General features: G+C 38.1%; 2 protein-coding genes, 1 long non-coding RNA gene and 1 pseudogene across 5 annotated transcripts in view; 3 read left to right on the top strand and 1 right to left on the bottom strand.

The window, feature by feature from the left end:
* Nucleotides 1-6,495, top strand: part of ANKUB1 (ankyrin repeat and ubiquitin domain containing 1) — a 28,413-nt gene extending 21,918 nt beyond the window's left edge. The window contains exons 5-6 of the mRNA XM_077765859.1: nucleotides 1,960-2,898; nucleotides 6,348-6,495. Coding sequence (XP_077621985.1) covers nucleotides 1,960-2,898; nucleotides 6,348-6,477 — 1,069 coding nt within the window. The 3' untranslated portion in view covers nucleotides 6,478-6,495. The remainder of the gene's footprint in view (nucleotides 1-1,959; nucleotides 2,899-6,347) is intronic.
* LOC144233066 (uncharacterized) overlaps nucleotides 1-13,267 on the bottom strand; it is a 54,277-nt gene extending 41,010 nt beyond the window's left edge. For 2 of the 3 annotated variants that reach the window (XR_013335581.1, XR_013335583.1), the window contains exons 1-2: nucleotides 13,063-13,267; nucleotides 12,767-12,917 (exon numbers count right to left, since the gene is read on the bottom strand). This is a non-coding gene — a long non-coding RNA (uncharacterized LOC144233066). The remainder of the gene's footprint in view (nucleotides 1-12,766; nucleotides 12,918-13,062) is intronic. The other variant, XR_013335582.1, reaches the window with a different exon arrangement.
* LOC144233064 (transcription and mRNA export factor ENY2 pseudogene) lies at nucleotides 11,966-12,396 on the top strand (annotated as a pseudogene).
* A 123-nt stretch (nucleotides 13,268-13,390) lies between the features above and the next one.
* COMMD2 (COMM domain containing 2) lies at nucleotides 13,391-21,470 on the top strand. Its single transcript, XM_077765858.1, has 5 exons — nucleotides 13,391-13,508; nucleotides 13,605-13,682; nucleotides 14,375-14,457; nucleotides 15,025-15,198; nucleotides 20,688-21,470. The coding sequence occupies exons 1-5, from the start codon at nucleotides 13,442-13,444 to the stop codon at nucleotides 20,883-20,885; spliced, it is 600 nt and encodes a 199-aa protein (XP_077621984.1). The 5' UTR covers nucleotides 13,391-13,441; the 3' UTR covers nucleotides 20,886-21,470.
* The last annotated feature ends 203 nt before the right edge of the window (nucleotides 21,471-21,673 follow it).

The following is a 21,673-nucleotide window of genomic DNA, read 5'->3' as shown; positions in this document are numbered from 1 at the left end:
AAACAAATTCCACACAGGAGATCATAAAGCGAGAGGGAGCTAGTCACTGAGGCTAGAAGGATAAGGAGAGACCAGCTCTTGCAGGCACCTGTAGGAACATAAAGGAACTTGGGGTTTATCTTTTCAGTGCTGGGAAGACATTGAAGGTAGAAAAAAGCCATGATGAGCCCTGCATTTTAGAACATTGCTCAGGTTGCAGTGTGAGGAATAGAGGCACAGGGACATAGTCAAGAAGTAACAGTGGCCTGAACAAAGCTTATGATAGCAGAGGTGGGGTTAAGAAAACAGACTGTGAAGGGGCGCCTGGGTGGCTCAGTTGGTTGAGCATCCAACTTCGGCCCAGGTCATGATCTCACGGTTCGTGGGTTCAATCACGGTTCGTGGGTTCAAACCCCACGTTGGGCTCTGTGCTGACAGCTAGCTCAGAGCCTGGTGCCCGTTTCGGATTCTGGAGCCTGTTTCAGATTCTGTTACTCCCTCTCTCTCTGACCCTCCCCTGTTCACGCTGTCTCTCTCTCTCTCTCTCTCAGAAATAAATGAAACATTAAAAAAAAATTTAAAGCAGACTGTGAAAAGATACATTTAGAAGATNCTGACCCTCCCCTGTTCACGCTGTCTCTCTCTCTCTCTCTCTCTCAGAAATAAATGAAACATTAAAAAAAAAATTTAAAGCAGACTGTGAAAAGATACCTTTAGAAGGGAATCAGTTAGTCTAGGTAACAAAAGTACCTCTAGCTCCTGCAACATCAGTGCTAAGGAAGAAAGCAAAAGCCAGTTAGTCCACACAAAAGGAGCTCTTCTCCCCAACATAAGAAAACTGATCACATTCAGAGATGCTGATTTGCACTAATGAATTTCGAAAAAAATGGATGTGTGAACCAAAATGCTACCGTATTAATGCATAACTCTAATTAGTTATAATCTAACTGCTACAGTTATAATCTAACTGTGCGTTCTAGAAACTCACATGTTCTGGGTAGGTCATCTTCCTTGTACAGGAAAATTATACATGGAGCTGCATACACGTCAAAATATGGTGTGGTGATCATGTAATCAGAGACAAGAGGGTCCGTTGTTTTTGGATGCAGAAGGTTTTGGATGATACCAGGCAAGCTTGCTTCCATCTCTATTATGGGGTCTGACAGCCCTACCCTAGTATATCCTGGACAATACTTAGTGGGACTCTGTCTAGGTTTGCCTCCCTAATTCTTATGTCTCTGAGCAGCCTCCACCTTATGCCTTATGGGGTATTGGGGGGATAATAGGAAGGCCAGTGTAGCTCTAGGACAGTGACAGGGAAGGGGGTTGTGGAAGTGGGGCAGGAGAGTGGACCAGAGGCCATATTGTAAGAAGCCTTGTAGGTCAAGGTGAGGAGTTAGGATTGCAATTGCAATTGGAAGCTACTGGAAAGTATGGAACAGAGGATAAACTATCTCCAGTTTGGGGAATAAAAAGGTCACCGAACACTGTGTAAGGAAAAGCCCACAGGGAACATGAAGGGGGGTGGGGGGAGACCAGTTAGGAGGCTGNAGAGACTTTGAGAAGCCAGAAAATAAGGGCCAATAAAAAAAAAAAACAAAACAAACAAACATATAAATTCATATTTCTAAAATGTGCTGGATTTCTTCCAGGACTTTCCCAACTAATATGAAGCTTGCTATTTTCCCTGAGCCTTTGAGTTTCATAAGAAAGAAAACTACCTCAAGGAAACCACTTTGAATTATTTGCCTGTACCGTACGTGGGATAATGCGCATAAGCAGGATCTGGGCAGTTTAAGCTGTATATTACCATACATCTTTCCTGAGAACATTTTATGTAAAAGTTAGGAAGAAATAAACATTTGAACTAGCATATTTTTTTTTTTTACAAATAGTTCCCCTTGAACTAGCATATTTTTGAAACTACATTCAGTTTGCTGACTTACTAAACACCCACTCTCACTTGTTCCATTCATTCAGGTATCAGAAAAAGGTAGCCCTGTTCATCGCAGCCTTTTATGGGTACATCGAGCTTACTGAATGGGCCCTGAAGCAGGGTGTGCGGCCTGATGAGGCTGTTGGTGTTCACCCCTATCGAGCGTGGTGCCATGAAGCCCTTCATGCAGATGTCTCTAAATGCCCCATTCATGCAGCTGCAGAAGCGGGCCAACTGTTGATTCTGAAGGCCTTTGTCAATTGCAGCGTGCTGTGCTTGGAATGTAAAAACGCAGCGGGACAAATCCCCCTGACCATCACATTTAAACACAAGCATAAAGACTGTGTATTATATTTATTGGGTAAAATGTGCTCTATAGTTTCTTTTCCGAAAATTTCAGTCCCCATGAGGATTTATATCAAAATAAAACAATGGGTCCTCAGAGCTCAGAGTCACAATCTTAATAAAAGCCAGCTTTGCAGCTCAAGGGTCCCTGGGGCAAAAGTTGGAGACACAGTCATGGTGGATGGTTTCACCACACCGCAAATGACCTCCAAGAGCTGGCATAAGGCTCAGAACAAGGACTCACAAAACACTGTGGGCAAGCTACCACCTCTCAGGGAAGAAACTGCAAGCAAGAAACCAAGAAAATTTCCTTTGGGAATTTCACAGCAGGACACAAGACGACAAACCTTGAAATTACCTCCACTGCTAGAAGCAAATACATTCTCTGAATTACAAAGGCGTCAACAAGATGAGAAAAAAATTACTGCCAAGGCGAAGAAAAAAGAAAAGTTCATAAAAAATACATATCTGTCCCAAATCCCCCTCCCTCCAGTTTCAAGTGTGGGATATTCACACCCATCTTTTTACTATGCAACACCCCATGCTGACTTTTTACTCAAATCATCCTTTGCGTGCTTCTCAGAGCACAGTGGTAAGACTCCAAGGGAAAATGCCATCTACTGCTTAGCCGTGGCCAGGTAATGTTTTCTCTTTAAATATATAATGGCAAACCCTTAATAGGTCTGCTCTAGAGCAAAAGATGGTCCATGAAGCCCTACCATGCTATATAATGTAATATAGGTTATGCAAATACATCAGTATCCAACTTCGAGGACCTCATTTTAGCCTTGTGTCTAGGACAAAATGAACTGATTTTATGGCATATCCAATCTGTATAGTATCTTACTCCTCAAGCTTTCAGAAAGAAAAGAGACAGTAGAAAGAGTTGTATCAAATAACAAGGTCTGGGGCCCCTGGGTGGCTCCATTGGTTGAGTGTCCAACTCTTAATTTTCGCTCAGGTCATGATCCCAGGGATTGAGCTTTGCATTGGGCTCTGCCCTGAGCATGGAGCCTGCTTGAGATTCTCTTTCTCTCTCTTTCCCTCTCTCTCTCTCTCTCTCCCTCTGTCCCATCCCCCACTCTCCCCACTCACGTGTTCTTTCTCTCTGAAAACAAATAATAACAACAAGGTCCCTTGACTATTCTTTCTTTAAACTACTAAGAATTTGTTAATTATAATTAAAAGGAGAAGGGAGAAACTTGAAGTATGGGAGAGACACATCAAAAGTGTCATGGAAGACTGGATGGTAATGAAAGTGGAAGGAAAGAAGGAACAAGTGAATGACAAACTGAACCACAAAGACTTTAGTTGACTTACTGGGCAAGATATATTGGTTGGGAAAGATCTATATTGGACAGTGTGATAGAGTTGACATTAATATTTGAGCTCAGCATAAAAAGTAATCCATTGTCACACTTAAAGACAAAAACAAGTGTATCAGGAGTGGACTTTCCAGGCATATTCATTTCATAAGATAAAATTTGACATATTGGTCATCAAATTTCACTGAAAGCACAACTCTGATCAGATCTCAGGTCCCATTCATTACTTATGTGGTATTTTCGTGTGCTAATATTATAGTATGACTATAGATTTATGCGTGGCTTTTCCCCTTACTCAATAAAATGAAAAGGGGAAAAAAAAACAAGGCTAGATAGTTTAGTTGCCTTTCTGTATTGGTCTTTATTTCAACGCTACTTTATTTTGGCTAAGCTGTTGCCACCTAGTGGTCAGAGTAATTTGGGCTCTAAAACTGGCAAATTTGATGACAGCACAATGAAACTGCTTAACAGCTTTAATCTTTGTAATTTGTGAGATATCTCTGACTAGAATGTATAAGAAGAGATAACATAAAATTCTAGACAAAAACCCAAGAAAATGATTAGTTGAAAAAAATGGGGTGCCCGGGTGGCTCAGTCAGGTGAGCATCAGACCCTTGATTTCGGCTCAGGTCATGATCTCATGGTTGGTGAGCTCAAGCCCCACATGGCGCTCTTCATTGACAGTGAGGAGCCTGCTTGGGATTCTCTTTCCCTCTCTCTCTGCCCCTCCTCTGTGCATGCCAAGAGCGCACTCTCTCTCAAAATAAATAAACATTAAAAATTATATAGGCATCTTAAAATCATGCTGTAAACATAAGAAAGGGAGTGCTGATTAGTTTTATTAACAGATGCACATTAGAAATCAAACGATGCACTTTAAAAACATTCTTAAGTGCTTATTATGTCCCAGTGAAGTGCTAGGCAGAATGAAAACATATAAAGGTAAGCAAGGAGTTAATCCAGAACATTAATGATGCATCAGCCTAACTTGGACAGAGTTCAGATACTTGAAATACTAAGGTACTTTTATGCAAGACTGCTTCTGATATAGTTGGATGAAGCCCTTTAAGTTAAAGGACTTTGCCAGACAAAAAAAGTGGTGGTAAAGAAAAGAAGCCAGGTACAGGTGGCAACACAGTCAAGGGCACTGCTTCATGAAAGGGTAAGAGAGAATTTTTGTTTTTAAAGAAGTCAGCAGGTCTGCAAAAGGCATTTTAGGGGACAGGGAGAAAGTGGCCAAAGATGAGACCAGCAAGGTAGACTGCATGTATGTTGAGAAGAATGCTGTGTGCCCAAGTGGAGAGTTTGCTTCTGATTAGGAAGTAGGTAGGAAGATCACAGAAATTCTTTTTTTTTTAAATCAGGCAAATCACATAATCAGTTTGTGTTTATTTTTGAAGATGTACCTGGGGGAGATGTATGGAAGAGGCACTGGGAAGAAGTCTTACTGAAGCTGTGGAAGGCCTACAGTAGAGTTAGGAGGCTTCAATAAGAGAAGCAAAGAATGATAAAGACCTGAACTAGAGCAGAAGTAGTTAGGGAAAAGGAGAAAAGCCAAATATGACAGATATTTCTGAGGAATAATCTGCAAAATTTTATCACTAATTAGATGTAGAAGTAGAGAGCGAAGGAGGAATTGAGTTTTGTTTCCAAAGTTAGAGATGGTGCAGAGCCTGCTTGGGATTTTGACTCTCTCTTTCATTGCCCCTCCCCCACTTGCACTATGTCTTTCTCAAAATAAATAAGTAAACTTTAAAAAAATAAAGTAGGGGTGCCTGGGTGGCTCAGTCAGTTAAGCAACCAATTTTGGCTCAGGCCATGATCTCACAGTTTGTGGGTTTGAGCCCTGCATAGGGCTCTGTGCTGACAGCTCAGAGCTTGGAGCCTGCTTTGGACTCTGTGTCTCCCTCTCTCTCTGTTCCTCCCCCACTCAGACTGTCTCTGTCTCTTTCTCTCAAAAACAAATAAACATTAAAAAAATTAAATTAAATTCAAATTAAAAATAAAGTAAATCACACTTATATCCTACAAAGTAGGAGTAATGATATTCAAATCTCCACATCTTTATTAGTATATAGCCAGGGAATAGCTACTATAAAACATTAAATTTCATTGCATTTCAGTTAAAGCATATTTAATATCATTGTTTTAATTAAAAACATTTTTTTTATTTTAGAGAGAGTGTACAAGCAGAGGAGAGAGGCAGAGGGAGAGAGAGAATCTTAAACAGACTCCACACTCAGCACAGAGCCTGTTACAGGGCTGAGCCCTTGATACTGAGATCATGACCTGAGCAAAAATCAAGAGTCTGACACTTAACTGACTGAGCCCACCCAGGCTCTCCAAGACTATTTAATATCTTATCAATGAAAAATAATGTGTTTCTGTTGTGGAGGAAAAGGAGAAGAAGGGAGACACATCAGGGAATATATCATCTATATAAGGATGCCTGGGGAAATAGAAAAAGGTTCAATCTAGAGAATTCTATATGACAGTGAGTGGTTTTCTGTTTCTAGGTGTGGGCGCTAAATTTCTAGTATTGCCTTGGGAAAATATAATTTCCACTGCTTCACAAGGAACTAGTTTCAGAAAGATTCCTCTTTTCTACTTTATACTTCCTCTTTCTACTTTATACCTATCTTGTATGAGAAGATAAACTAGCTACAGCTACAAAATGAACCATGAGATTTCTATCATTTCAGTATGAAATAGGGACAAGATTGGACTTCCTTACAATTTTTTTTGGTCTGGTTTTCTTGCAGTGCCTTTAAAGAGAAACGATGGCTTCAGCAGTTAGGAATAGCAAGAGTTCTAGCCAAAAAGAGCATTTCTAACCTGACCACACAAGAAAGCATGACAGCATGTGAAAATCTTCCAGAAATTGTGCTTTGAAGAGTCATGACAACCTCAGTTTGGGCAAAGACTTCGTCAACAGAACCTTCAATTCTAATGTTAACATTTCAAGTAATTAATGCTATAATTTCTAATAATAGTTCTAATGCTACACAACTATCAACAGGATATATAATATCTAACAGCAGGTTTTCTCAAACTCCATCACTGGCAGTGAACATTTTGCGCATGTGTTTTGCATAGTTTGAAAAAGAATCCATAAGAAATGGAGAGACATAGTCACCTACAGAGTAGGAAGACTGGAGGATGGGAACCAAGAATGGGAGTGAGAACTTTTACAGTTTTTCTTTTTTTTGTTTTCCTGGGTTGTTTTTAATGTCTTTTGTTTTTTAAACCATATGAATGTAGTACATAGTAAAAATAAATTAATTTTAAAACTTGGAGGGTTACAAATATCTTCTAAGTCAAGTTCTGGTCTCAGATATCTTTTGAACTTCTGTTAAAACATCACTTTCTATTAATTTTTTTAAATTGATGCATACAGTGAATTGCACAAATCTTAAATTTGAGATTCTATGGCTCTGACAAATACATACATCAATATAACCAATACCCCAATCAAGATGCAAATACTTCCATTTCCCCAGAAAGTCCCGTCAGGCTCCTATAACTAAGTCCGTCCCCTGTAGGCATCTACTTTTCTGATTTCTGTCTCCATGCATAAAGTTTTCCAGTCAAAGGAATCATATGATGGGTTTGTATGATTTTGCTTTTTGTTGCTCCAGGTAATATTTGAGATTTCTTTATACTGTTGCATGTATTGATAGTATATTCTTTTCTCTCTCTTTCTCTGTAGTAATATTCCTTTTCATTCCTGGTATCAGTAACTTTTGCTCTCTCTACTTTTCTTTTTGTCATAAACAGTTGCTGACTACTTATTATTAAACATAAATGGTTTTTATCAATTTTAATAGTATAGTTTTTTACAGTGAACTATACATTCTTTCTATTGTATATTTGCATTCTAATTTGTTGATTTCTTTTTCTTTTTTTTTTTTTACAGTTTTTACTTCTCTACTTAAAATTTTCCATCTGTCATCTAATGTTTTGAACATATTATTCATAGTTATTTTAGAGTCTAGGTCTAATAACTCCAATATCTATACTTCTTTCATTCAGATCTTTCTTTGAATTTTTTTTTTATTACCTAGTATATTCCATTGTATGGGTACACCATAATTTATCTGTTCAGCTGTATGTGTATTTGGGTTGCCTATAGTTCTTCGCTATTGTGAATAAAACTGCTATGAATATTATTGTAAAAGTCTTTTTCTGGACATAAGCTTTCATTTCTCTTGGGCAGATACCCAGGAGTGGAATTACTGGATAGTAGGGTAAATGTACGTTTAACATTGTAAGAAATTGCATAACAGTTCTCCAAAGTGGTTTTATGATTTTATACTCCCATTAACAATGTACAAATGTTCTGGTTGCTTCACATGCTCATCAAATTTGGTGTCATCAGTGTTTTTGATTTTGTTATTCTAGTGGGTTTGAAATGACATTTCACTCTGGTATTAATTTATATTTCCTTAATGACTAATGATACGGAAAGTTTTTTCATGTGCTTATTGGTTATTTGTGTATCTTCTTTTGTGAAGTATCAACTCAAGTGTTTTGCCCACCCAGAATATTGGGCTGTTTGTCTTTTAATTATTAGTTTATTGGAGATTTTTATATACTCATGACACAAATTCTCTGTATGACACAAATACATACAGATACATGTATTGCAAATATCTTTTCACAGGCTGAGTCACTTTTTTCATTTTATTAATGGTGCCTTTTGATGAATGAAAGTTTTTAACTTTGATGAAATACGATTTATCATTTTTTTTCTTTTATGGTTCACGTCTCCTGTTTCCTCTTTAAGAATCCTCTGCTTCCCTCAAAGTCATGAAGATATTCTTGTATGTTTTCTTCTAGAGGTTTCATAGTTTTAGCTTTTACATTAGGTCTATAATCCATCTTGAATTAAGTTTGTGTGTGTGATATGAGGGGAGGGTTAGGATTCATTTTTTCCCCATAAGTTTATCAAATTGTACTAGCACCAGTTGTTGAAAAGACCTTCTTTTCTCTCATTGAATTACCTTGGTATCTTTGTCAAATATCAATTTATAATATATTTATGGATCTATTTCCAGACTCTTTATTTTGTTCCATTGATCTATTTACTTATAATTATACTATACCACAATGTCTTAATTACTATAGTTTTATAGTGGGCCTTGAAATCAGATAGTATGACTACTCCAGCTTTGTTCTTTTTTTCCAAGTTTGTCTGGGCTATTCTCAGTCCTTTGCACTTCCATGTAGATTTTTAAATAAACTTGTCATTCTCTATAAAAAAGCCTGTTGGGATTTTGATTGGGCACAAGTGATATATCTTAATAATAATGGATCCTACAACCCATGATGTATTTCTCTATCCATGGCATATGTCACCATTTATTTATATCTTCCTTTATTTCTCTCATCAACGTTATTTAGTTTTGGGTATAAAACTTTTGTTAAATTTTTCTTAAATATTTTATATTTTTGATGTTATTTGCTAGAAGATTTATAAGATAGATTCTGTTACTACAGCAAGAGGCACCTAAAACCTAAAGCTCATTTTTTAAAAATATCTTTAAGTTTCAAGTTAGATATTAAGGGGCTGGGCCACATTGAAGGTTAATGTAAAAGAAAATACGAAGATGATGCCAAAGAGATGTAAGACAGCATGTGTTCAGGTGTTAGTTCACCGTAGAGACAAGAGGGGACAGTAACTGGAAGAGGACCCAGCAAAGGTTATGGGGCACTGGTAACATTATGTCTCTTGATCTGGGTAACTAGGTGGTTCAATTTGAGAACATTCAACAAAGAATATTTTTTATCTTTTCCATTTTATGTACCTATTTTATAATCCAATTGAAAAGATGAACTAAAATAATTTTTAAGAAACTCAAAGGAACTAAATCATGCATTTTGTGCCAGTCTCAGACTCAGGAGAGGGCAATCCATGTGACTGAAGGGTGTGATCAGGCTTTTATCCCCTTGACAGTATGTATGCTGAATCAAACTGCAGTTCCTTGCAGAGGATGATAATATTTTACACAGCATTGAAACACAGCCAAGGAAATGGTGGTGCAAAGATTCTGGGGCTGGGATGCCTAAGAAGGAAAAAGGAATGTGGGGAAATCTCAAGGAAAAGGAAAGTGGATGAGGTGGAGGGAGATAGAAAGATAAGGAGAGAAAGTGAGAGGACAATTGATATGAAGCCTTGTTCCCTGCCAGAATCAAATGAAAAAATACCGAGTATCTATACTTTCTTCACTTTAACCCCAGAAGTAAAATGGCATGAAGTGACTTTAAGATCTTATACACTAAGATCAATGTGATACAACTGTAAAGCATTTGTATTAGCATGCACAGGCATACTCTGAGGCACTTAGTCTTAGCCTGAATCTTATTGGAATCAGAGTTAATTGCTACCTTCTCTATGGGGTTCCATATCATATTGTCCAATCCTCAGGTATTAGCTCATCATACTCATCTTATTGTATGGACTTCACCTGACTGTCTCCCTCACTTTACTGTTACTGTGCAGAGGGAAAGACATTGTTTTATTCATCTCCAAATTGCCAAGGCATAGAATATGCTTGAACCTTTGAGTGATTGCTCTACAAATATTTGTTGCATCAAATGAATGGATTTTAGGATGATTATGCACACAGAATTTGCAATGATTTGGTCACATAAAATTTTCTCCTATAAAAATATAAATGCTTCAGTTTACAAATCTTTCAGTAGTTTAACACTAATTTATTGTTTCACTTGATCATTAAAATAAATTTCTTGGGGCTCCTGGGTAGTTAAGCTGGTTAAGCATCCAACTCTTGATTTTGGCTCAGGTCATGGTCTCACTGTTCATGAGTTCGAGCCCTGCAGTGGGATCTCTGCTGATGGTGCAGAGCCTGCATGGGATTCTGTCTCCCTCTCTCTCTCCCTCTCCCCTGCTTGCTTCCTATTGCTCTCAAAATCAATAAATAAGCATTTAAAAAATCAAATCCTTAATGTGAACTTACTGGTTCATCTAAGCATGATAACAGCCCTGCATGGCAGAGAAGGGCAGTCATCATTAAACCACCTGTGGAGATGACACTAAAGTGAGGGACACAATCAAGTGAAGTCAATAGAGTACAATGGGGTACCTGGGTGCTCAGTCGGTTGAGCATTCGACTCTTGACTTTGGCTCAAGCCACGATTCTGGAGTTGTGGAATTGAGCCCCAGCTTGAGGAATCACACCCTGCGTTGGACTTCGTGCTGAGCATGGAGGCTACCTAAGATCCTCTCTCTCCCTATTTCTCTACCCTTCCACTGCTCGTGTATACACACAGTTTCTCTCTTTCACTCTTAAAAAAAAACAAAAACAAAAAAAAGGCTAAGTTTATAACATTTAAAAACAACGTTTTAGAGGCGTATAGCTATTATAGGTAGTAAGTATAAAGCCAGATCTAGAATCTAGACTTTGGATTTTTCATTCAGGTAATTTCCTCTAAACAACAATATGACATTTAGTAATAAAATGTTGCTCTATAAAGTATCCCAGAGAGTTTTAACTCCCAGGCTGTTTCCCCCCAGCTATAATTTGGCTTCTTGACCACTTTCTTTAGCCACCCCATTCTGTTACTTCTATTCCCTACCTTCACCTCCCCTGTCCCCATTTTTAGTCCCTCAGATCACAGGGAATAAAGTCTATATCATATTGACATAGTATTATATCTACTTGTAGATTCATTTTGGCATTCCTCATTCACTATGGATGCATGATTCTTGAATTATCTCCTTTGGGCCAGCTGAAACTGGTTCTTACTGCAATGATTCCCTCATTAACCCATGGGTCCACTACAATCTTTGATGTGTGTTCATTATATATTTGTAAAAGAATCATGATTTTACTTTTTCTGAAAACTATTCTTTAAAAATGGACATTTTCTCAATTCAGAATAAAAGCTTCTTTAGGAAATGATGCCATTTTTGCTGGTCTCCAACTTACAGTCTAAGAAAATATTGTGCTCTCTCTGCAAAGACTGCTTCAAGACTTAACTGACAAGTTTAAGAACCTTTCTTTCTGTGCACTAGTGGAGGAAACAAACAATATCAACGTGAAGGACAAGGTACACACAGCGAATAGAGCTGAAAAACTTCCACTTTTCATTTCTGCCCAGTAGAATCAGAGTATAAGAGAGTTATCTCAATCCCTAGATATAACAATAGATAGGAAGTCTCTCCAGCCCCTTCTCTCTTCCCCCACCAACTTCCCCACCAAGGGGCAAGATTTGGAAAGTCTTCCTATCAATTAGCAATTCTGGAGTCTCCGATATTTGAACCGCAGCAGGTGAGAAGAAAAAGCTGGGAAAGGAACCAAATTTTCACACTGCCTCAACACACAAAGATAAAAATATTATTCTGGGAGGGTCTAAGTCCGGGCAGCCGAAGAGTGTGGTAGGTTAGCAAGATGAACAAAGATGCGCAGATGAGAGCAGCGATTAACCAAAAGTTGATAGAAACTGGAGAAAGAGAACGCCTCAAAGAGTTGCTGGGAGCTAAATTAATTGAATGTGGCTGGAAGGACCAGTTGAAGGCACACTGTAAAGAGGTAATTAAAGAAAAAGGACTAGAACACGTTACTGTTGATGACTTGGTGGCTGAAATCACACCAAAAGGCAGAGCCCTGGTACCTGACAGTGTAAAGAAGGAGCTCCTACAAAGAATAAGAACATTCCTTGCTCAGCATGCCAGCCTTTAAGATTGAATTAGATTGTGTCGTTTTGTGGTTTTATTTCTGAAAGTAAAACTTGCCATAAATTAGGAATCGATTTCCCAAAATAAAATCCTTTTTTGTATGATGGTAATGATGTATACATTGTATTGATTTTTTTTCCCTAAATGTGTTATTTTAATAAATATCTCATGAATGAGAAAAAAAATATATTGTTCTGAACCCTACAGTTCAGTCATTGTTGTCATCATCATCTTCTTTTTTTTATGTTTATTTATTTATTTATTTTTGAGAGAGAGCGAGAGCAGAGAAGGGGCAAAGAGAGATGGAGGGAGGATCCCAAAAGCAGGCTCCACGCTGTCATCACAGAGCCCAGTGTTGGGCTCAAACCCACACACAGTGTGAGATCATGACCTGAACCAAAATCAAGAGTCAGAGGCTTAATCTGAGCCACCCAGGTGCCCCTGTTATCATTATCTTTATCTTAATTCATAATCACTCACTGAACTTGTTACAAATCTTCAGCTTTCAGCCTGCTGTGTAGAACGACGGGCTTTGGATCAAGGGATCTGACCCTCTTCTTCCAGCTGTGTCTCTGGCTTATAATGTAATCTTTGGAGCTTTGATATGTCATTTGTAAAAATGAGGTCATACCTGTTGAGCGAATTAAATAAATAAATAAATAAATAAATCAAATAAGAGATACGCAAGCTTTGTGCAAACAGCTCTATAAGTTAGTTTCAGTCGCTTGACCTTTCTCTGTCTCTTTATCCCTCATGGGAACAGTAATGGCACCTACCTCATAAAATTCTTCTCAATTCTAAATAAGTAAATACATGTAAGAACATTTCCTGATATGGTGCTTAATAAATGTTAGCTGTTGATATTAACGTAAGCTCCACAAGAGGGAGTGTCGGATTTTAAACATCGTTTCATCTTCCACAGAGCATGGCACCGTGCATCCACCAGGCTACATCTTTTCAAAATGATTTGCTAACGGCAGAATCTTCCAACCCCGGGATACACCGCCGACGGGCGTTCGCGTGTAGGACTGAGATAGGCCGGAACCCAAAGTTGAGGATGTGGAGGAGCCGGAGCTTCTTTGCGTTTGGACGCTGGCCCCGGAAGTGGCGAGGGCGGGGTCAACGTTGCTGAGTGAATTCCTCCGACCTGGGAAGATGCTGCTGGACTTGTCGGAGGAGCATAAGGAGCACCTGGCCTTTCTGCCGCAAGTGGACAGCACGGGTCAGGGGGCGCGGCCGCGGAGGGTGGGTTCGGTGGTCTGGGGGAGGGGATCAAGGGGTGTGCCCGGCGCTTATGGTCTCCTGGCTTCCCTTGTAGTGGTCGCCGAGTTTGGGCGGATTGCGGTGGAATTCCTGCGGCGAGGCTCAAACCCCAAGATCTACGAAGGCGCCGCCAGTAAGGCTGGGAGAGGCACTTCGCGGGGAAATGCGGGCCATTCTTTGGCACCTTGGAGAGGAAGTGGAGAGGAAGGGGTTTTTGTAGCTCCAAGAGTCTTATTCTCATTGTGGTAGAATAAAAGCAGAAAGTCTCTTCAGGGCGCAAATCCTTCCCATCCCTTCGTAGCTTTGAGATTTTTTAAAGCTTCTGTTAACTCGGTGTTGTCAGGCGTAAAATGGACATAATATTATCTGCCAGAGATACTCTGATGCTTAAATGCACCAAAATGTGTGGAAGAGCTGGGTGAGCAATTCATATCATGCAAGTATTTGGTTATTATTAGTTGTTCAGATATCCGCTTTTGCTGCAGTATTGTTTTTTCCCTGCTGGACAAGGGTGGTTTCTGTGACTGTCAGCCTTGAGTTCCTCTTACACCAGACTTGAAGTAGCTGGGCATTCAAGAGAGGGACTGTACGCCTGATACTAGTCTCCACGGGTCTGCATTTTCAAAAGAAGTTTGCACCAGCGGCAAATACCCAAAACATTTGTCCGGCAGTGGAGAATGAACAGGAGGCTATTACTAACTCTTTCTTTTTCACTGTAGTGTTTGAAAATACGGAATAATGGGTAACATTTATTCCTAAGTAAGACTTTGAATAAAAGAATAAATATCACACAAGTATTTATTTGCTCTTTTTCCTTTTCCCCAGGAAAACTCAATGTGAGCAGTGACACTGTCCAGCATGGTGTGGAAGGATTAACATACCTCCTCACTGAAAGCTCAAAGCTTATGGTAAGGGCTTCTGTGGAGTGGTTTGTATTTCTTCGACCTTAAAAAGGTACAGTATGGGGCGNAAAAAAAAAAAAAAAAGCTCCAGTATACTGGACATCATAGCCCTGGCGGGCACCTGCTTATTTCAGTCATGTTGTTAACGGTTTATAGTTGGTTTGATGAAGCCATGCCTAAACAATATGACTGTAATGTGATCTGGTGGTGTGAATGCTTCTTGCTAGTATAAACTAGAATTCCCTCTAATTCTTCATGTTATTGAGCCATATACAATACTATGTATCCTAGGAGGAAGGAGAAATTTAGCAGTATCTGGCTTAATGGAGAATAGGAGAGAAACTAGGCATTTTAATACTTCTTTTCATGCTTTAGTACAGGTATTTTTATGTATCAGAAACTCAGACTTTAAAATAGTGGTTAAGAGTTACCTTTAAAAATAAAGGACGTTGGTTTTTTTTTCCAGGCAGAAAAGAATTAGGAGATATCATATTCTTTTATGTGTATCAAATATTTTAGCATTTACTAGACAAATATAAATTTGATGGTCTCTTAAGCTTCATTCACTTTCAGATTTCTGAACTGGATTTCCAAGACTCTGTTTTTGTTCTGGGATTCTCTGAAGAATTGAACAAATTATTGCTTCAGCTTTATCTAGACAACAGAAAAGAGATCAGAACTATTCTGAGTGAATTGGCACCAGACCTTCCCAGTTACCACAGCCTTGAATGGCGACTAGATGTACAGGTATGGTTTTTTTTCCCCCACCTGACAGATTAAGATTAATTTTAGTTCTATATCCTCAGGTTTATTGTATTTTTTACCACCTTAACCAAACTTTGGTTTGAAACTTTTTTTTTAATATTTATTTTGAGACCATTTCAACAAATAGTTCATTTTCTGATATGCTTAATGTGTTTACATCAGTTTCATTTGCAAAGTTTGTAAGGAATAGGTTATTTTGGAAAGGAGATGGTCATGCAGATTTTTAAAGTGGTATTTGATTTTTAAAAACTTTGTCTAAGCAAAACACACACGTATTAAAGTGCTAGGTCGTTGTATAGCTTCGTGAATTATCACATGGTGAAAACACCCGTAAAACCAACACTTGCCCACGACAAACACCCCAGAAGCATCCTCTTTGCTTCTTACCAGTTCTCCTTCCTTCCTTTCCAAAGGTGACCAGCATCCTGACTTCAAATACATAGATTACTTCTACCTGTTCTTTAACTTTCTATATATGGAATGACTCAGTAAATATTCTTTTGTGCCTGGCTTATTTTACACTTTACGTTTGTAAGATTCAGTCATTTGTAAAGCCACATTGATAACTGAAAGAAAGTTTTCAGACTCTTGTATGTAGCTGTTTATCAAGCAGTGACAGATAAGTTAATAGATATTTTATCGAATGTCATCATTTGCTGATTAGAGCTGTGCTAAATGCTTTGGTGCACAAAAGAAGTATAAGACATTTTCTCAGTTGGAAAAGATGTTATCATCTAATTAGGGGTATTAGATTTTCTCAGAATGACTAGTAATTAAGGATAGTTATAAATTACTGGAGGGGGAAAATATAATTGTATACCTGAAGTTAACAGTTGTATACTATATTTCAAAAACCTGTAGCTTAGGTTGTTCAGTGTATGCTTGCATAATCCAGGAAAGCTTCAACAAAAGGAGGTTAAATTTCAGAAGAGTGAATAAATAGAGAAAACCAGGGTTAATGTTCTTGGAAGAAGAGGCAGCATAAATTGTAAAGGCCCACATGGATATGGGAATGAGCATTGAATGTATGGCACACTAGTTCCCAAACTTGACTGCATATCGGAACGGCCTGGGGAGTCTTAAAATATTTTCTTGTCTGTGTTTCACCCCCAGAGGTTCTGATTTATGTTATGGGGTTTGGCCTGAGCATCAGAATTTTTTTAGAGTTCTGCTTGTTACCCAGGTAATTGTAATTTGCAATAAAGTTTGTAAATTACTATTACAGGATTTTTTCTGATTTGAATGGTGGTAAGATGGTCCAAACAGGATACAGAAATTCAGTTAGAGGGTTTAGCAGTTATAATCCAGTGTGATAAGTACTTGAGTAGGTATAAACACAGGATACGGTATAAACCAGATTATAGGCTCCATGAGGGAAAGTAGTGTGTCTTGTTCAGTCCTGTGTCCCGAGCACAATGCCTGGTACATAATAGGCATTCAGTGCTGAATTTTTTTTTAAAAAGGTGGGGGTGAGGGAGGGTAAGTAGCTTCTTAAATTATTTATCAAATATTTCCTGTACAGTTTTCATGTGTTAGGTATTGTGGATTTAAAGAACCAGACACAGGGGCGCCTGGGTGGCTTAGTCGGTTAAGCTTCCGACTTTCACTTAGGTCATGATCTCGCAGTTCGTGGGTTCGAGCCCCGCGTCGGGCTCTGTGCTGACTGCCAGCTCAGAGCCTGGAGCCTGTTTCAGAGTCTGTCACTCCCTCTCTCTGACCCTCCCCTGCTCACGCTGTCTCTCTCTCTCTCCTAGAAATAAATAAAAAACATAAAAAAAAAAATAAAAATAAAAAAAATAAAGAACCAGACACAGTTCATGCTCTTGGAGACAGCATAAGCAGCAAATCCTGTGGGGCTATGGGAGGGAGGAGATCATTGGGGCTAAACTTCTGTGTTTAGGTCCGTTCATAATAACCAGGTGAAGGAGATGAGGGATGGTCATGTTAATGAGATTCAGCAATAATTTATATTGTACATCCTTATCTCTCTTGCGTGGGGATAATTCTGAATTTTGGGTTCTGGTAGCCCTTAGAAGTTATTTTTTTGGCTTTATTGATTTGCACTGAGTTTTTCCATTATGAAGACATTTTTATTTTTGTCTCTTAATGTTTTATTTATTTCTGAGAGAGAGAGAGAGAGAGAGAGAGACAGCGTGAGCAGGGGAGGGTCAGAGAGAGAGGGAGGCAAAGAATCTGAAACAGGCTCCAGTCTCCCAGCCAACCATCAGCACAGAGTCCAACGCAGGGCTCGAACCCAGAAACCGTGAGATCATGACCTGAGCTGAAGTCAGACGCTCAACTGACTGAGCCACCCAGGTGCCCCAATGAAGACATTTTTAGAAATTAGAAACTTAAGCAATTGAATTTTCTAAAACTTGAGAGAGCTCATTTACCCAGTGAAACGGGTTTGAACAGTTGTTACTACAAGAACTAATGTAGTTTAAAGTTGTGTATACTGAATGAATATTGCTTCATGTGGTGAAAGCAGTTAAGGGCTATTCAGTTAGAGAACTGATTTTGAGCTCATTAGTCAAAATTATTAAAAGGGATTTTAGCTGGAGTAGATTCTTCTCCTTATAGAGGAAGACTTAGGAAACTAGTAACAAGTTACAGGACATTTCATTTTTGAGTAACCGATTTGTCTCATGGACACTGGTAGTGAATGGACAATTACCATGTAATTATTGTGTAGTTGCTTATGAGAAATACATTAATCATCATAGTTAAGTTTCTAGTAGAAACAGTTCCCTTCATAAATTGCCAGCACAATTAATGCACATAATAGCATCAGTAAATCGAATGCATCTGAGATTGGTGTGGGAGGATTTACTTTTAGGACTGATCTACTTAAATTGCTTTTGTTAGTTTTACAAGGAGAAGGACAGAATTTCATCCCTTTTAAAAAGTAAGTGCATATCAGGAACTTAGTGGGCTACTGTTCTTAATCCTGTAGTACTGTCCTTGAAATTTATTTCTGAGAAAAAATTAGGTCTGAATATGTTTTATGAGGTGTTTGTTAGGGATGTTGTATAATCTTCATCTAGAAATTTTAAAGAATGATATAGATGCCTATTTGTAAAGGATATTAATTTAGAATTATGTTGTCTAAAAGTTTGAGGATAGATTGAGTCCTCGAATGAAAAATTCATGGTTTATACACCTGGATACATTTGGTCCCTGTCTATCAATGCAGATATAGAGGAAAAAGAAGTATAAATAATGTGTAAATGAATCAATAAGTAGTATATTCAGTCATCATACTTATAGTTTACCTATCTTACCTATAATTTTCTGTACTAGATAAATGATCTTAAAGACATATTTTAACTTACAAGTACCTGTATTATGTTTGGGGACTGACTCACTCAAGGGGATTGACCTGTTGTTTCCAAATTATTTTTTAAACACTAAATTTCAGCTGTGGATCAGTATCTTGGGTTCTTTTGAAAGCCAGATCACCTAGAATTAATTGGAAGAAGTTACTAGTTAGAATATTCTGTGTTGTGGTATGAATTAATCCTGAAATCTCAGGTTTAGATTTTTACTCACTTGGAAGTCTCTTCAGTTTGGCTTCTTGTCCTTTTGACATGACTCCAATAATTTTAGGCAACAATCTTCCTTTCCCGTATAGCAAGATGTTTCAGGCTCATCCTGCACCTTTGCTATCCCAGACTTCCAATCAGTTATTCCTTTAAGAAGAGCCTGGTTCCTTTTAAGGAAGGATGGTCTTTCAAGAACAGTGTGGTGCTAGGGCTAACTGCCTTGTCTTCCAAGTTAGCCAGTGTTTCTAATGGTTTTCTTTTTTTCTTTAAAAATATGTCAGTAGTACTTTTTAAAAACATTTAGAATATATCATACAAACAAAAGATTACAGATACTCAGTTTAAAGAATAATAGTAAAACAAGTACCCATTGCCAAGCTTAAGAAATACAATGAAACCAGGGTGCCTAGGTGGCTCAGTCAGTTAAGCATCTGACTTTGGCTCAGGTCATGAGCTCACGGTTCGTGGATTCGATCCCCACGTCGGACTCTGTGCTGGCAGCTTGGAGCCTGGAGAGTCTCTCTCTGTGCTGTCAGCTCAGATTCTGTGTCTCCCTCTCTCTCTGCCCTTCCGCCGCTCATGCTCTGTCCCCCCTTCTCAAAAATAAACAAACATTAGGGGCGCCTGGGTGGCTTAGTCGGTTAAGTGTCCGACTTTTGCTTAGGTCATAATCTCGCAGTTCGTGGGTTCAAGCCCCGCGTCAGGCTCTGTGCTGACTGCCAGAGCAGGGCCTGGAGCCTGTTTCAGTGTCTGTCTCTCCCTCTCTCTCTGCCCTTCCGCCGCTCATGCTCTGTCCCCCCTTCTCAAAAATAAACAAACATTAAAAAATTTAAAAAAAAAGAAATACAATGAAACCATCTGTGACCTCCTCCAATTACAACCCCTCCCACCCCCCTAGAGGTAACCATATTCCTGAATTTGCTGTTAATCCTTTCTTTATAGTTTTTTTTAACACATATTTTTTCATTAAACTTTATGTATTCCTCTGCAATTTGCTTTTCTGATTGAACATTTTTTTAGAATTATCCATGACAATTTATATTGCTATAGTTTGTTTCTTTTCATTACAAATTCACTAAAATTAGTAAGCATTTTATTTTTATGAATAATCTCAATGCACTCATTCTGTTGTTAAACAGTATTTGAGATTATTCTAATTTTTTACTCTTGGAAACAAACAATTACAAATATATGATATATGTAAGAATTCAAGGTATATACCTAGGAGTGGAATTGATGGTACTGCATATTGTTTGCCAAAGTTATTCTCTTACCACTCTGACTAGCAGTGGATGAGAGTTCCCATTACTATCACTTGCAGTGCCCTATAGGGGCAGGTTTTTAAATCTTGCCAGTCTGATATGTGTAAAACAGTTTCTTATGTTTTTATTGCCATTTTTGTGATTTCTAATAAAGTTGAACTTGTTTTCCTGTGTTTATCTATTTGTGTTATTTCTTTTGTGAATTGCTTACTTAGGTCCTCTGCACATTTTTCTCTTGGTCTTGTGGGGGGTTTTGTTGTTGTTTTTAATCAGAACAGTTTTTCATACATTCTGCATACTAATCTTTTTGTTGTTGTTGTTATATGCATCATAAAATATCTTATCTCAGTTTGTGGCTTTTTTTCCACCATCTTTAGGTATCCTTGAAAGAAAGTGTTAATCATTTTAATGTATTTCAACTTACCAGGTTTTTCCTTTATGGTTTGTGCCTTTTATATCATGTTTAAGAAATCCTTCTGCCTGGCAAGATTGCGTATATATTCTTATGTCTTTTTTCTTTCCAAAGGTTTGAAAGTTAATTTTCCATTTTGAAGTCTGTGATTTATGTGAAATTAGATTTTTGTATATGATGTAAGTTAATTATAAATATTATGGGTGCAGATGATTATTAAACAGTTATTATGCTCTTATTCCATTTAAAATGAAGCTTGCAAGCAGAAGCCTCAGGCAACAGATAAAACCATCAGTGACTATAAAGCTACACCTTAATCAGAACGGAGATCACAACACCAAAGTTCTGCAGACAGACCCAGCCACTCTGCTCCATTTGGTTCAGCAATTGGAACAAGCATTGGAGGAGATGAAAACAAACCACTGTAGGCGAGTTGTGCGCAATATCAAGTAGTTCCAGTTTTAAGGACCCATTCCCTTTGAATTACTTGTGTATTGATAATATGCGACAGTTACTTTTTTAATTTTTTATTAATTAAAGTGATAAATACATATAGTTCCCATGAAATTTCTTTTTCTAGGCCAAGATACTGAGATCATGATGAAAAGCTAAAGGGTTGTCTGGGTATCTCAGTCGGTTGTGTGTGACTTGATCTGGGCTCAGGTCATGGTCTCACGGTTCATGGGATCAAGCCCTGCATTGGGCTCTGCGCTATTAGTGCAGGGATTCTGTCTCCCTCTCTCTCTGGCCTTCCCCTGCTCATACTGTGTCTCTCAAAATAAATAAATAAATAAACTTAAAAAAAAAAGACACTAAAGTAAAGTTCCTTTCCTGGTGCTAAATGTGGTCCATTTCTTAACAAATTAAGATGTATTTTATATTTTAAATGTGTACATACCGTTGAATCAACTGGAAGTGTATCTGTCCTATTCATATCTTTGGTGTATATGAATGTCTTTTTTTGTACTTCTTTTGATTGCTTAACTTTATTATTTTCTTCTTTATTGCCAAAATTTGAAAATAAAATTCACAATGTAATACTGTTGCTATTCAGAATATTTTTAGACAGTTCATTGTTTTTGACCTTTAAAAGCACCCACAATGTTAATAGCTACAGAATAGTTGGAAGTAAATATGAATTTTTTTAAATGCTACATTGTTTAGGTGGTTCATGCATTTTTCTGGCTAGTGAAGGTAGTTAAGTACTTACTATGTTGCTTAAGTTTGAGTTGTCATGGCTA

Source organism: Crocuta crocuta, unplaced genomic scaffold (genome assembly GCF_008692635.1).
Source record: "Crocuta crocuta isolate KB4526 unplaced genomic scaffold, BGI_CrCroc_1.0 scaffold54, whole genome shotgun sequence".
Taxonomy (NCBI): domain Eukaryota; kingdom Metazoa; phylum Chordata; class Mammalia; order Carnivora; family Hyaenidae; genus Crocuta; species Crocuta crocuta.
Note: the sequence above shows the minus strand (reverse complement) of the source record. Positions and strands in the feature narration are given on the sequence as shown.